General features: G+C 36.7%; 1 protein-coding gene across 1 annotated transcript in view; it reads left to right on the top strand.

Moving 5' to 3' along the window:
* The window catches only part of HBS1L (HBS1 like translational GTPase), a gene marked incomplete at its 5' end in the record, with an annotated part of 58254 nt that overhangs the window by 27945 nt on the left and 16729 nt on the right, over positions 1-13580 (top strand). Inside the window, 2 exons of the mRNA XM_017739418.1 lie at positions 4877-4985; positions 13191-13447. Of these exons, the coding sequence (XP_017594907.1) occupies positions 4877-4985; positions 13191-13447 (366 nt within the window). The remainder of the gene's footprint in view (positions 1-4876; positions 4986-13190; positions 13448-13580) is intronic.

Below are 13580 nucleotides of genomic sequence, written 5' to 3'. Positions count from 1 at the left end.
CTCCAAACGGGAAAGGAGAAAACCTCAGTCCCTAGAGATGAACCAGATGAGGACTTTTGCTCCAAACGGGAAAGGAGAAAACCTCAGTCCCTAGAGATGAACCAGATGAGGACTTTTGCTCCAAACGGGAAAGGAGGAAACCTCAGTCCCTAGAGATGAACCAGATGAGGACTTTTGCTCCAAACGGGAAAGGAGGAAACCTCAGTCCCTAGAGATGAACCAGATGAGGACTTTTGCTCCAAACGGGAAAGGAGAAAACCTCAGTCCCTAGAGATGCTCCCAGAGATAGTCCTAAAGATGAAGATGATGAAGACCCTTTGCTCCCAGGGAAGGAGAAGGGCCTCTGTTTTTGTTTCTGAATGGCTCAACCTTAAAATTGTACCCCAAAAAACTTCAAGAGTGGACCCTCGAAAGCAGTTGCGGGAAAAGCTGCAAGTCGGGGGAAAGGACTCACACGCAGGCAGAGAGACTCCTCTTCCTAAATGGACTGAACAATATTTGGAAGTGGGCGGCTGTCTCGTTGTGATAATGTTTTCATAGCATGAGCAAGAAGAGACTTCTCTTTCTAAATGGACTGAACAAGGTTATTATGGAAGTGGTAAACAGACTGAACATCTTAAGGGTTGTCTTTTTACATTGTCAGTGGGATAAGGGAGGAAGGTGGGGGGAGGAGGAGAGTTCTGAAGGTAGTATAATTTTTTTTTCCCTCTTTTAGGTCTGTTAATAAACTTCTTTATATTCTTTCAAGTTTGGTGCCTGCTTTGCATTTCTCCTAATTCTTATCTCACAGCAGATAAACAGTAATGAGTATTTTGGACCAAACCACTACAACCTCCAACAGAATTAGAGAAAAGATCAATTTTTATCTTCCTGTTACTTTCAATCTCAAGTGTGTATATGAACCAAAACTGAAAAAAGGACTCATCAAGCCTGCTAGGTTTGATAATGTAGCCAGAGTAATCTTTGGATTTCTTTGTACAGATCTTCTACAGGTACTGCTTACAACCAGTTTTAGAAAAGAAATCCAAAGGGAGTTGCTCACAGTAAAGGAAGATGGTTGACTATATACTTTTGCTATTCCATCTTGAACATCTAGAGAGACTGTGTTAATTTTTAAAGACTGTCCCTATGTTTTATTTCTTTCCTGTGTATGTATGTGTCTGTGTCATGTTTATCAGCCTGCAGGTGCTTTATTGTGCCATCAGATTTTGGGGTTGTACTTCTAAAAATTTTGAAGTTATATCAGGTGTCACTAGTAATACTTTTTGAAGTAATACTTTTTGACTAAGTCAAAAGTCTGTTTAAAGTCAGAAGACCAACTGGCAGTCACAGGAAAGGTAAAAAATCAGCCAAGAATAATACAAGAGAACTTTGTCAAAGTGTCATACCCTCCAGTTGTGCTGGAGTAATGGCAGTGCAGGCCTGTAACAGTTCCCTTTGGTGTTAGGCTCATCCCAGTTTAATACTGAGACAAGGTTCATCAGTACACGTTTAGTTTTGTAATACTGTTTGACTTGTAGCTACAGTGCGCTTTAGCCTAGGTACTCTGATGTTAGTGCAATCCAAATACCTCTCCGGAAGTTACTTCACTTAAAATAGGCTAGAAGTTTGGAGTTCTAAACATTCTGAATTGTGAGAACTATCATGCTGATAAGCCTTTAAGGTTTTACTTTTTTATTTTCAGTTTTAGTTTTTCTGGTTTATAAATGTATACTATGTGTTTTCATGGCAGGAAAACTTCTAAATTTTCCTAGTGTTACGTCAATCAGTGCATTTACTTGTAGGGATACACACCTAGATTTACTTCTTGCAATGCTAGAGTAGTGAAATGTAACAAGGAGGTATTGGGGCTTCTTTTGGAGTTTGTGAAAGATGTATCTCTTTTTATTTTATGTGTACTCTTGATTTAGGAAACATTGAATTACCTAGGTATGTGTTTGAGAATGTCCAAATGGCAGTAGGCATGAAGAACTTTATGAAGGCCTTCTTGGCAAAAATCTGTATATCCTTGTAAACCTTTCCCTTCAGGAGTTGTTTTTCCACAGCTGCTCTTGTCCTAATCAGATTGGGATTACTGCTTCTGCATTTTTTCTGGCTTTGTAGTGCACTTCAGTTGCTATAGGGTACCCTGCCTGTAGATTAAGAAGTGTTTTAAGAATTGTATCAGCTTTGTGCATTGACTTCCTTTTAGTTCCAAGGTGCAATTTAAGGATTTGCATGCAATCTGTTAAGTGCCGAATAGCTTTTGCTTTGCCTGCTAGAGCAGATAAGAATTTATCATGCAGTTTTCTCCGGTTCCCTATAGATTAGATAGTAAAGTATACTCCTTTCCCAGCCTTCTGTCCTTTGTAATGAAGCCATAATTATTAATCTTTAATGGCGCCTGCAATGCATAAAAGACAGACTTGGTCCTTATCTCAAGGTGCTGCTTGATTTTATTGTGTTTGGTTATAAAAACATTGAAGGCAGAAAATTGTATTTGATGCTTCTATCAGTAGTGTAACTAATAATTCTTGCCTTGTCTTTTCATCTGTTTGAATGTTGCCATTCTGGGATTATTTCTATGGTTTGGTTTGTCTTTATATGATCCCAGTCTGTTTCCTTGTTCCACCTATGCTTTAGTATTTATATATTTATATAATTATTATTGTTACTGTTACCTATAAAACTAAAGTATATATATAAATAAAGGAAAAAAGCCACCCAAACTGTCAGTTTTAATGGACCATTATTGTTTTACTTTCTCGTGTTCTTTGTGATTTTAGTTTTGTATCATCTTTCCACTTGCAGTGTTTCCCAAATTCTAGTTTTAAGTTTATTTTTGTGTCAAATACTCCATTTGTTGAATGTATTTTGTCTTGTACAATTTCACTTTGAGTCTGTGTCAAACACTGCAGCACTACTTGTACAGAGTAAAGCTTAATTTCAAAATTGATTAGAGAAGGTATCTTTTGTAAAACCTTTGACGTTTGGAGTAGTAGATTGCAAGTTATTTTCAAGTTATGTAATATAAATTTGTCTTTTCTTTAAACTAATCTCATTTCAATTTAATTGTGTTTTACTAATTATTAGTTCCTTGCAGCCAGATTTCAAACATGTGTTTTTCTGAGAATTAACTGTAATTTAGCTTTCAAATTACATGTAAAGCAGTTGTGTTTACCTGTCAGTCAAAAATTATGTCTGCTTGAAAATTGTTAGAATTGAAGCAGAAAATATCATACCAATTTGGCAGCAAAAGTAATTTTTACTGTAACTGAAGTGTTTGAAAATGCCGTAGGGGATCTATTTAAGAGCTTGAAGATAGAACACAATCTTTGTGCTTAGCTAATAGTCCCTGTCCAATGAGAATTTTATATTCTGAATATTTATATTTGTTAGTTACATGATTTGAGATTCTTGTAAGCTGTGCTTTCTGCTGTTGTCTTTATTTCTCTTACTTTTGTTTCTTATTTACAGTGTAATTTGTATGCAACTATTAATAAAACTCATACAGGCTACTTCTTCCAGAGATCTGCAGGTGGCATATAAATAAAATAGCAGATAAGACAAATGAGGGAGATGAAGACCAAGTAGTCAGATAAATAAGAATGTCTCCATCTGTATTGTGACTGCTTGCTTTTTTGGTTTGTAGTTGTAGACGTGTCTGTGGTATTCTGTTTCCTTGTCTGAAATCTTCAGCAGCCTTGACCGCAACCATTTATGTAACCTGCAAACCAATATGATTTTGTGGTTTAAAGGTGTAGCCGTTGTGCTTTAGAAGGAAGCGCAGCATTAACATAAATGAGTGGGGCCAAATGGCTCCAATAGTTCATCCTAATGTAGTATATCTAAAATACTTGCAAGAGTAACTTGATATTCACTTGACTCTTGAGTATCCAAATTGGTCTGATACTGGAAGAGTAGTGGCATTTCTCTAGCTTTCAGATACACTTGTAGGTAAAGCATGTTTAAAAATTGCAGCTTAATTCTGAATTCGGGTTATTGTTTTGCTTTCTCATGTATGTAACATCCTTCAGAACACAATGTGCAGCTACTGTCACAAATGCTGTAAAGCAGGAAGTCTTTTTCCTTGAAGGAAGAAAGGATCCTAACATAATAACAAGGAAATTGTGGAAAGAAAATAACTAGTTTACTTCTTTTATAGAAACTCCTCCTCCGCAGAGTAAATAATTCATCTTTTTTTTTACAGCTTGATAAGAAACTAATAGCACTGTAGTGCTGTTAGTTGTGCAACTAGTTTCACAAAATTAAGAATGGACTTTAATTGTGTTTCCCTTTAAGTTATGGTAAAAGTTAATACCCTTAATGACTTAAGTTACTCAATTCTGGTAATTATTTCTAAATAACCTTTAAACTAGCTAACTTTGGAGTATTGCTTGGCTTCTTGAGTGTAATTCAGTACAAGACAACTCTGTTTACAGGTTTCAGGGAAGGCCTTACAGCCCACACATAGCTGGTGCTGCTGCTAGCATTCCCTGAGGTGGAAATATTTTTTTGCTTTACAATGTTAATAATGTTAAGGCAAAAGAAAAACTCTAAAGAAGAATTAATTCAATCATCTAGTGAGCAGCTGCAAAGTATTTCTTTATGCTTGTATTGTATGAAATGCTTCTGGCATCCTGCAGAGCTGCTTCTAGTAAAGCTCTTGGATAGTGTAGGTGTCAGGTGAATGCTTGGAGATTTTCACAATAGATCTAACTGTAGATTATTTCGATTAATTATGTAATATGTTCAAGTACGATACTGAAATGTGAGAGTTGGTCATGAAGGACTGGCATCTTTGGGTTGGAGAGAAGTAATGGGACTTGTTAAACTTTGTATTTAATACCTGTTAGTCACAACCTTAAGTTCAAACTTACTTTTTGTCTATTACTAGGAAAAACAAGGGATTCCCAGTCAACCAGAATGGAATCTGAAATTGTGCCAAAAATTACCAAAATGACAGTGTCTGGAAAGAAACAATCTATGGGATTTGAAGTTCCATGGTAAGCCAAGCCCTCATACATCAAGGTACATCAGCAGCTCCTCTTTCAGACTGATGCACCTGTAGCAAGTTTTCTTCTTATTTTTTTCTATTTTTCACAGCAGTTTTAGTGTCTCTCTTCAGAACTAACCATCTCAGCTTCTTGTTTGACTCAGAATTACTTTCAGAAGATGGTACCTCACGTTTTGAATTTAACAAATCCTTTCACTATGAATAGTGCATAGAGATATCAGGTAGTCAGATTATTTAAACATCCGCTTCATAGAATACTGAACTTTCTTGGGGTTCGTTTATTTTAAATTTAGTTCTCTAAGTGGAATTATGAAATCAATAAATCTTAACTGTAATTGCTTGTTCTTCAAAGGAAGTAATATATTTAAGAATAGTTAATGGGGAAAACAATCACTTATGGCTGAACCTTGCCTTCCTCTGCAGCTTTTATTAACTTTAACAGGTGTCCAGGGTACAACTGTTGTAGAGTTCAGTCCTGCTTACGCTATAGCTAAATTAGAGTGGTTCTAATTTTATCCTGACTTGGAACTGTTGAGGGTGATGTCTCATGAGAGCAAGAAGACAGACATCTGGATCAGAGTCTACCTACAACAGTAGCTAGCAGTGAATAGTTAAAGAAATATATAAGGACAGGGCATGTATTTTGGGAATGTGGTCCACAAAATATCACTGAGTAGTGTTCTGTGCCTCCCCACAATTTTTATTTTCTTTTTGGTTTTGTCTATTTCTATTAAGAAAGGTCAATGTATTTTTCTTACTTAGGTACCCTTATTCTGTTTTTGAGCCCAGTCTTATAATAGCCACCTAATCTGTGGCAAGAGATTCCATAGTTCATCCTGAGGTCAAAAAATTCTCAAGTGTAAGTGCCAACATCACACCTCATCCTTCAATGTTTGTGGTTCTGGTCTGGAAAGCATTTTTGGGAGTACAAGGGCAGCATGCTTTATTTTACAGTATCTTGTGCTTGTTTGATAACTGAGTGGAAAGCAAGCAGTTTCTGCTTAAGGACATTTAATACAGGGCGTGAAGCTGATGTCATTATTCCTTTATGCTGCTAAATGTCATTGCTAAAAAACATCACCTTCATTCAGTCTCCTTAGGTACAGTAAGCTCCAAATCAAAAATTTCTGTGACTTTCAAAATCTTTTGTCTGTACTGTTTGAGAGTTGCAATATATAAAGGAAGCATAATTTTTTTTCCCCTTGCTGTCTACTAATCAGTGTCTCTGGGTTTGAAAACTGGACTTGATCATGAAGTTTGGGGCACCTTCATCTCTTATGTTCCTACTAAACTTCTCAGAAGCTGGAGTTTTTCAAGGGGGCTTTCATGTAGTAATTTAATTTGGATAGAAGTTTATAAATAGAAAGGAATATTAAGTGAGTGAAGACAATCTGCCAGCTAGTTTTAAGTAGTTGTGATTGATTTTTTTTTTTAGTCTGTCATAATGACTAATTTAAATGTTTGTTTCCAAAAAAGAGCAAATACAGAATTTGTATCTCTGATACTTAGCATGTGTGCCTGCTCCACAGGGAAGGAGGAGATAAGAAGAATGCTTCCTCATCTGTAGACTAAAGTAATTCTTGGACAGGCTAGTGATGACTCAGTCTCTGATGAAAGATGATTGTCTGCAACATGGTCCTCAGCCATTCTGCTTCTTTTCAGGGACACTGAAATAGTTTGTTTCATGCTTGCTTACAGTTCAGTGGCAGAAAAAAGACCAAGCCCTCATGACCTGTTGGTAAATGCTTTAGATAAATCCTTAATATTGCTCTTGTGAGGCCCCATCTCAAGTGCTGCATCCAATCCTGGGGCTTTCAGCACAGGAAAGACATGGACCTGTTTGGAGTGGGCCCAGAGGAGGCTACCAAGATTATTAGAGGGATGAAGCACCTCTCCTATGAAGACAGCCTGAGAAAAGCTGGGCTTGTTCGACCTGAAGAAGAGAATGCTTTGGGGTGACCTTATTGCAGCTTTCCAGTGCCTGAAGGGGATATATAAGAAAGATGGAGACAGACCTTTTGGAGGGCTTGTTCTGACAGGTATAATGGTTTTAAACTGCAAGAGAGTGTTGATCGTACGTAAGGAAGAAGTTTTTTACAGTGAGGATGTTAAAACACTGGAGCAGGTTACCCAAAGAAGTGGTGGATGCCCCAACCCTGGAAACTTTCAAAATCAGACTGGACCAGGCTCTGAACAACCTGATCTAGTTGAAGTTGTCCCTGCTCATTGCAAGGGGTTTGGACTAGATGACATTTAAAGGCCCTTTCCAACCTAAACTATTCTGTCATTCTGTGCTTGTGAAGATGGTTTTTAATTCATCTCACTTAGTGGTACTGCTGAAATACTAACTGAAAACAAACTTCCCTTTACTGTAGAAATTGGATATACATTAGGTATTTAGCTTTAAGTGGGAGGAATAAGTAAGAAGTAGAATGATCTGTAAAAGAGCATGACATTTGGGGCACAGCCAATCAATGAATATGGAAGAAGATAGAATTTAAATTGCAAAGTTACTTGCATGTCTTAATGACCCCTGCTTCAAGGAGTCTGATGAAGGCCTCCTTTCTTTTTTTGTCCAACAGACTGCTGTGGAGGCACTGCCAAGGCCTATGACTTTGACTTTATAGAAGCAGAGAATCATCTATTTCTAAACTTGAAAAACAAAACAAATCATGAACCTCCACCTCAATTCAATGAGTATTAGGATTGGTTTTTTTCTTCTGCAGTTACCTCCTGCATTAATAGCAGGATAGGGATAACCTGTTAGGGAGCAGAAGGAATCTGTGTTTATTAACTCCTAAGAAAGACTTGTTCCTTTGACCCTTATCATACCTTTTTTATGTTATTGTTTCATTGTTAATTTAATACAGGGTGTTTATAATAATACAGCTTTTTAAGTACATAGTTTATGTCACTGACCAAAAGCACTGGTATGAATTACTCAAAGCATTCTAAATGGATTCTAAAATGTCTTTGACTGCCCCCTACTTTCACCCCAAAATATTTGCATGGTGCTGGTGCAGATACCATTAGAAGGGGGTTGTATAGTATATATGAACTAGTTTTTGTTGTTACCACTATGGGATCTTAAAGGTAATTTTTGGACCATGTTTTTAGAAGCAGCAACACTGGAGTAGCCAAGAAACCCATTCTTTGACTAGCTATTCAGTCTATGATTCAGTCTTTTTATGGGGCATAACCTCATATTGATCAGTGAATCTTATTTGAAATGGATGGATTATTAGGAGTCATTAATTGCTTTGAGCATTGATTGCCTTTGTGGCTGTGTGTTAGTGGGATTGGCTACAGAAAATGGAATTTGCTGGTAAACTGGTGCTCTAGCAAAACTGTTTACTAGGCTTTTTCTTTCTGTTAAGTAATAAAGGAAGTCAGAAGAAGTTGTGACCAAAAAGGGTTGATTATTTTAACTAGTATGACCAATATTTTGTAATTAATAATTTTGAAAGGGGAAATAAATGCAGACATTTCTGTAATGACTGTAAGTACTCCGAAAGAGTCGGTTCTGTAAAAATAATTCACCCAGCATCCAGACTAGAAGATTGAAATTAATGTTTAAAAGCTAAATTCTGAAGAGTTAATATTGAGCAGATAAGCTTTCAGGTTCCTCTTTGAATGCATAGTAGTGTGAACCTTTCAATACTTATGGGAGATTGAATGCCTTCTAACACATCTTATAACAACATACATTGTATTTTTTAATATTCCCCAGTAATGTAACCATAACATTTTATTCAGTTTACTGTTGTGGTCCTTGTTGGCAAGGCAGCATAGGAAGTTTCTGGCCTGGCAGTTTTAATTTTGACTAAATGTTGGCACTTGCCAGGCTTTGGTTTGTCTGCTGATTTCCAAAAGAGCTGTTTTGACATTTGTGTGTGAATTGCTGATGGTCAAGCTTTCTTGAGTACGTGATTGCAGTGGGCATACAAGGTTCATGATAGTTCTGTCCTTTCAAAGAAGTCGAGTTGCATAATCAATCAATGGCTCCATGTTACCAGCTAGCAGTGGCTGGCAAACTGAGACTGCTTTTGATAGTTCCATCGAGTTCTCAAACAACAATGCAAGCAATTGGTTAGGAAGTGGTCTTCCTCCAATATAAATTTTTCTTCATATGGTAGGTCATCATGGCTCAGACCAAGCTGGAACTTTGCTACCAAAAATGCTTTCTAGTGCAGTTGACTTGGTTATATCCTGAGCTGCCTGCACTAGTGACACACTAGGTACTGCCTTCTGACAGAAATTTTCAATTCAATAATTTTGGAAAACCTTGTGGGAAGAGGCTTGCTGAAGAGCATTTCCAATGTCATTCATTTTGTTTATTAACTGTCAGAAATGGAGCTCCTTAGCATTTTTCTGAGCCATTATGAAGCTTTTAATAAATTACTCATCTAGTTGCCGTGAGGCATAACAAACTGTCAGAGTCTGACTGTTGTTTTTCTCTTCATGTACTTCCATGAGACTGGAATTTCATCTGCCCACTTTCCTGTTTAGGTACCTAGCAATAAATTTGCTCTCCCTTTCCCTGACACTGGTCAGCAAGAAGCTGAATTATATTATTAGAGATACTCTGTAAGTAGATCATACGCTCTGTCCATTCTGGTGTTTCTACTCTGGAATGGCAAGTCTAGGTTAATCATGGCACAAGTTGTTTCCAAGTTTCCAAAACACACTAATATCTGAAACTTTTAAAACTCTAGCAGTGTACTGACTGTTCAAATACTGTACCCTTGAAAAAATAGCAAGTCCTAATGATGGCTGGAGTCATGTTTCACTCATTTCATTTGTATCTAGCACTTTTTTCTTTGCACCACCCAAAATAAAAGCTATTTGGCAGCCTTAAGCAGTGGTGGTTGCAATAAAAGCTACTTAGAAATGAGAGAGTATTTACTGTTTCTGGCAATAACCATCGTTCTTTCAGGTGCTGTCATTAGTTTGAATTCTACCACACAAAATCCATCCTGTTTTGGGGAATCCTTACTGACATAGGCTTTGGCCTGCAGGAAGATCTTATTAGCATCTGGGATTAGAAAAAGAATAATTAGCTAACTTAATGACATAAAATTTAGAAGCTTACAAATAACCTCTCTTTGAAAATACATTCTTGTCTGTTAATAGGCTGATGTGACAATGCTTGAATATATTTTGGAAAGGTATAGAAAAACATGAGAGTTATGTTTTTGGGTCATACTGCTTTCAGCTTCATCTAAGTAACTACCTTTTAATTTTCTTTTTTTCTTTTGAAAATTTGGTTTGGGAAGAAATGCAGACACTGAAAGGGAGAGAAAACTATTGCCAGCTGTAAAGGCTGCTTTGATATGACTTCTTACACAAATACTTTCCTCCAGAACTTCAAATATTAGACTTTCAAGGAAGAAAACTTGATACCAATGTAAAATACCATATTTGCATTACAGTGTGACCTTTGCATATTGGCACTAGTCCTGGTACTTCAATGTGAACATGCTAGATATTATGCTGAGACTGAAGTGAAGTTTGCCTGAAAAAAGGGAAAAAGATGGAAGAGTCTTAATCTTGATGAAAGTTGTCTAATGCAAATTAATTGTAAATACATGAGACTCTCGTCAATGATTGAGACCAAAATTATTTGGTATACTTTACATCATTCAGATGATTTTAAATACGTTATTAAAATATGTAGAAAACTTTGTTACCACAATTCTCTGCAAATTTACCCTCTATCAGCTTGATTGTTTCCAGTCTGTTTTCATGAAGTAAAATTTTCCTGCAGAGACATTGGCAAAAATAATTGTTTTGCCATTCCTAAGTAGATTTTCAACTAAAACTTAATGTACTATTTAAGTAATTTTAGAAGCAGAGCCTTCTGTTCATCCTTATAGAAATGCACTTACCTTTTCCAGTAAAAGAAAGCATAAATGGTTGTAGTATATTTTTCCTGTGGAATAATTCATGTGTAATCAACGTTCTTCATAGCTACATGTAGAGCAGTGATGGCCAACTGTTGTTTTGGTTTAGAGAATGAAGTATTATAAAAGTTATTCAGCTTGTCAAGCTGCAATGTTATCTATAACATTGGAGCGGTAGTTGGTGATACAGAACACTTGGCTTTGTAGTGTGAATTCTGGAATGTCAAGACTGTGTGACCTAAGGCAATAGTTTGATATAAACTTGTCCTTCTCCTTCAAGTGGTTTACAATATTTTGATAGGGTAACTTCTTTTTAGAAAATACTTCAATACAAAAATATAAATAGACTTTATGCATCTATATTTTATTTAATATCAAATAGGCTTTATACAGAATTGTCTATCCATTCTGCAGAAGCACAGGTACCATCTAAACCCCTGCAACCATCAAGGCTGGCATAAAACAGGTTGTTTGCTTAGCTAATTTGAGAAGCATGCCTGGGTATCCAGCCTTGAAGCAAGAGCCTGACCTTGGGTTTTGGAACTGTAGCCAAAAATATGAGTGTTGGAATTTCTGCTTTGGTCTCACAATCAAGAGAAAGACTTGGCTTTGGGCCTTATGAAAAGGTGTCAAAATCAATCAGTCTGCTGCAGTACTGATAACACAGGTGGGTTCTAAAACTGTGGGGAAGAAGGGAGAGCCACAAACCACTGATTATTACAGTATAATGAAAATCCCTACAAAACACTGTATTTAAAATTTTATCCAAGGGGAATAAGCTTCTTTCCCTGGAAAACTGGAAATCCTTTCAAGTTCAGTGCCATCATGCTGTGATGTCCCATGTTACTTAGTGCTGTAATGAGAGGCTAAGTTTGCATTTGACCTGAACGTTTATAATATTTAATATTTTAGATCATAACTCTTCAGTAGACTAGCATGTTTAGACTGTATTGTTCCATGAGATCTGTGTAATGGAAAGGGACTAATGCAGTGCAAATACGCCTACACAGACAGAAAATGAGAAGGAATGTCAAATAAAAGCTGAGATGTCACAATGTGGGATTCTAAAGTACCAAAACAAATAGTTTTGTTTGTAGAAATTGAAAAGATTAAAACTGGGTAGTTAATTGTGGCATGTAAACAGAAAGTGGAGAGTGAAGATTTCACTGTGGATGTGGAAACACTTGACTCTTTAGAGCCTGCATGAACCTGTTCCTGAGAAAGCAGTCTGCAGCATGATGGTACTGAACTTGAAAGGATTTCCAGTTTTCCAGGGAAAGAAGCTTATTCCCCTTGGATAAAATTTTAAATACAGTGTTTTGTAGGGATTTTCATTATACTGTAATAATCAGTCGTTTGTATATTGACGTTTGCTGTGATAGAATGTTGGCACACCTGTAATAAGAGCTTCTGTTCCTGTCTTGTTGCTTACATTAATGCCTCACCATGCAGCTGTCAGGCAGTAAGAAAGCTTTTGCTGTCTTTAAAATGTTACTTAGTGTTTGTTTTTAGTGATCATCTTTGCTATGATAGATGAAGAATAATATTGTATATTCTCAGAAAGCTTGTGTAAATCAGGAAAATGTGTTCATTTACAAAATGGAGACAAAAAGAGAGAGTGTAAGAAAATAATATATTGAGGATTATTTACCATTAGGATTAGTATGGTGATCTGTGGGAGAACAAGGTGTTAGAAAAAGGGAGTTTGAGAATCCAAATCTCTTTAGTCCTAGGTGCCTTGTTTTATGCATGAAACAATTTTTTTCAATATTGATAAACCTTAAATTATCTGTTATGGTTCTATATAAGCATTGCACTTTAAATTGCAGCTTACACGTGCTTAATATCAACTCTTTATATTGTATTGCTGCTCTCACAATAGGACATCACTATATTCAGCTGCAGTAATTTAGTGTATGTGGAAACTGTTTCAGGATCCATGCTGCAAAGCTGACTTGGGCTCTTAGTTCAGAGGAGACCTGCTCTCTGTGGTTGTTCTGCATAATTGTCCTTTCCCTTCCTGGTAGAGTCGATGGAAAGCTTGTTTGTCTATTTCATATATTTTACAAGATTACTTCTTATCCTGCTTTTGTAGACAGTGCTTTTCAGACAAGATGTTCAGAGCTGGTATATCTGCAGTTTGTATCCAGCTGCTTATCGTTTCCACCTTAATGGGCTTATCCCATACTCTAAGGGGCTTACACAATACTGAAGGGGAAACTCAATTTCTATTCTATATATCTATGTCTTCTTTGCCATTTGCATTCTTTGTGTTTTCTTTTTTTCCCTAGTGCGATTGCTGAGGAAAATGGCCACACTAACACACCTCAGAAAGGACTGTTACCTGAAGACGCCAGAGTAGCTTCTGGGGTACTTGAGGCTGTCTCAAAATCTACTCTTCCACCTCAAGTAGTGCAGGTTTCAGAAGAGCAGAATATGGTGCCTAGTCCAGCAAAAAAGTCAAGCAAGGCAAAACCACAAATAGATGTGAAAGCAGAGTTGGAGAAGAGACAAGGAGGAAAGCAACTGCTGAATTTGGTGGTAATAGGTAATACTGTAAAATTACATTTTTGACAAACATAAAGTTTAAAAAGTGCGTTGATTGAATCTGGAAGTGATACAGAAGCAAAACTGTCCGCACTCCGGGGAAGGAAAATCTCATACTGTTTTCAGTTGCATCT

The sequence above is a fragment of the Corvus brachyrhynchos genome, unplaced genomic scaffold, assembly GCF_000691975.1.
Source record: "Corvus brachyrhynchos isolate BGI_N302 unplaced genomic scaffold, ASM69197v1 scaffold14, whole genome shotgun sequence".
Classification (NCBI taxonomy): Eukaryota; Metazoa; Chordata; class Aves; order Passeriformes; family Corvidae; genus Corvus; species Corvus brachyrhynchos.
Note: the sequence above shows the minus strand (reverse complement) of the source record. Positions and strands in the feature narration are given on the sequence as shown.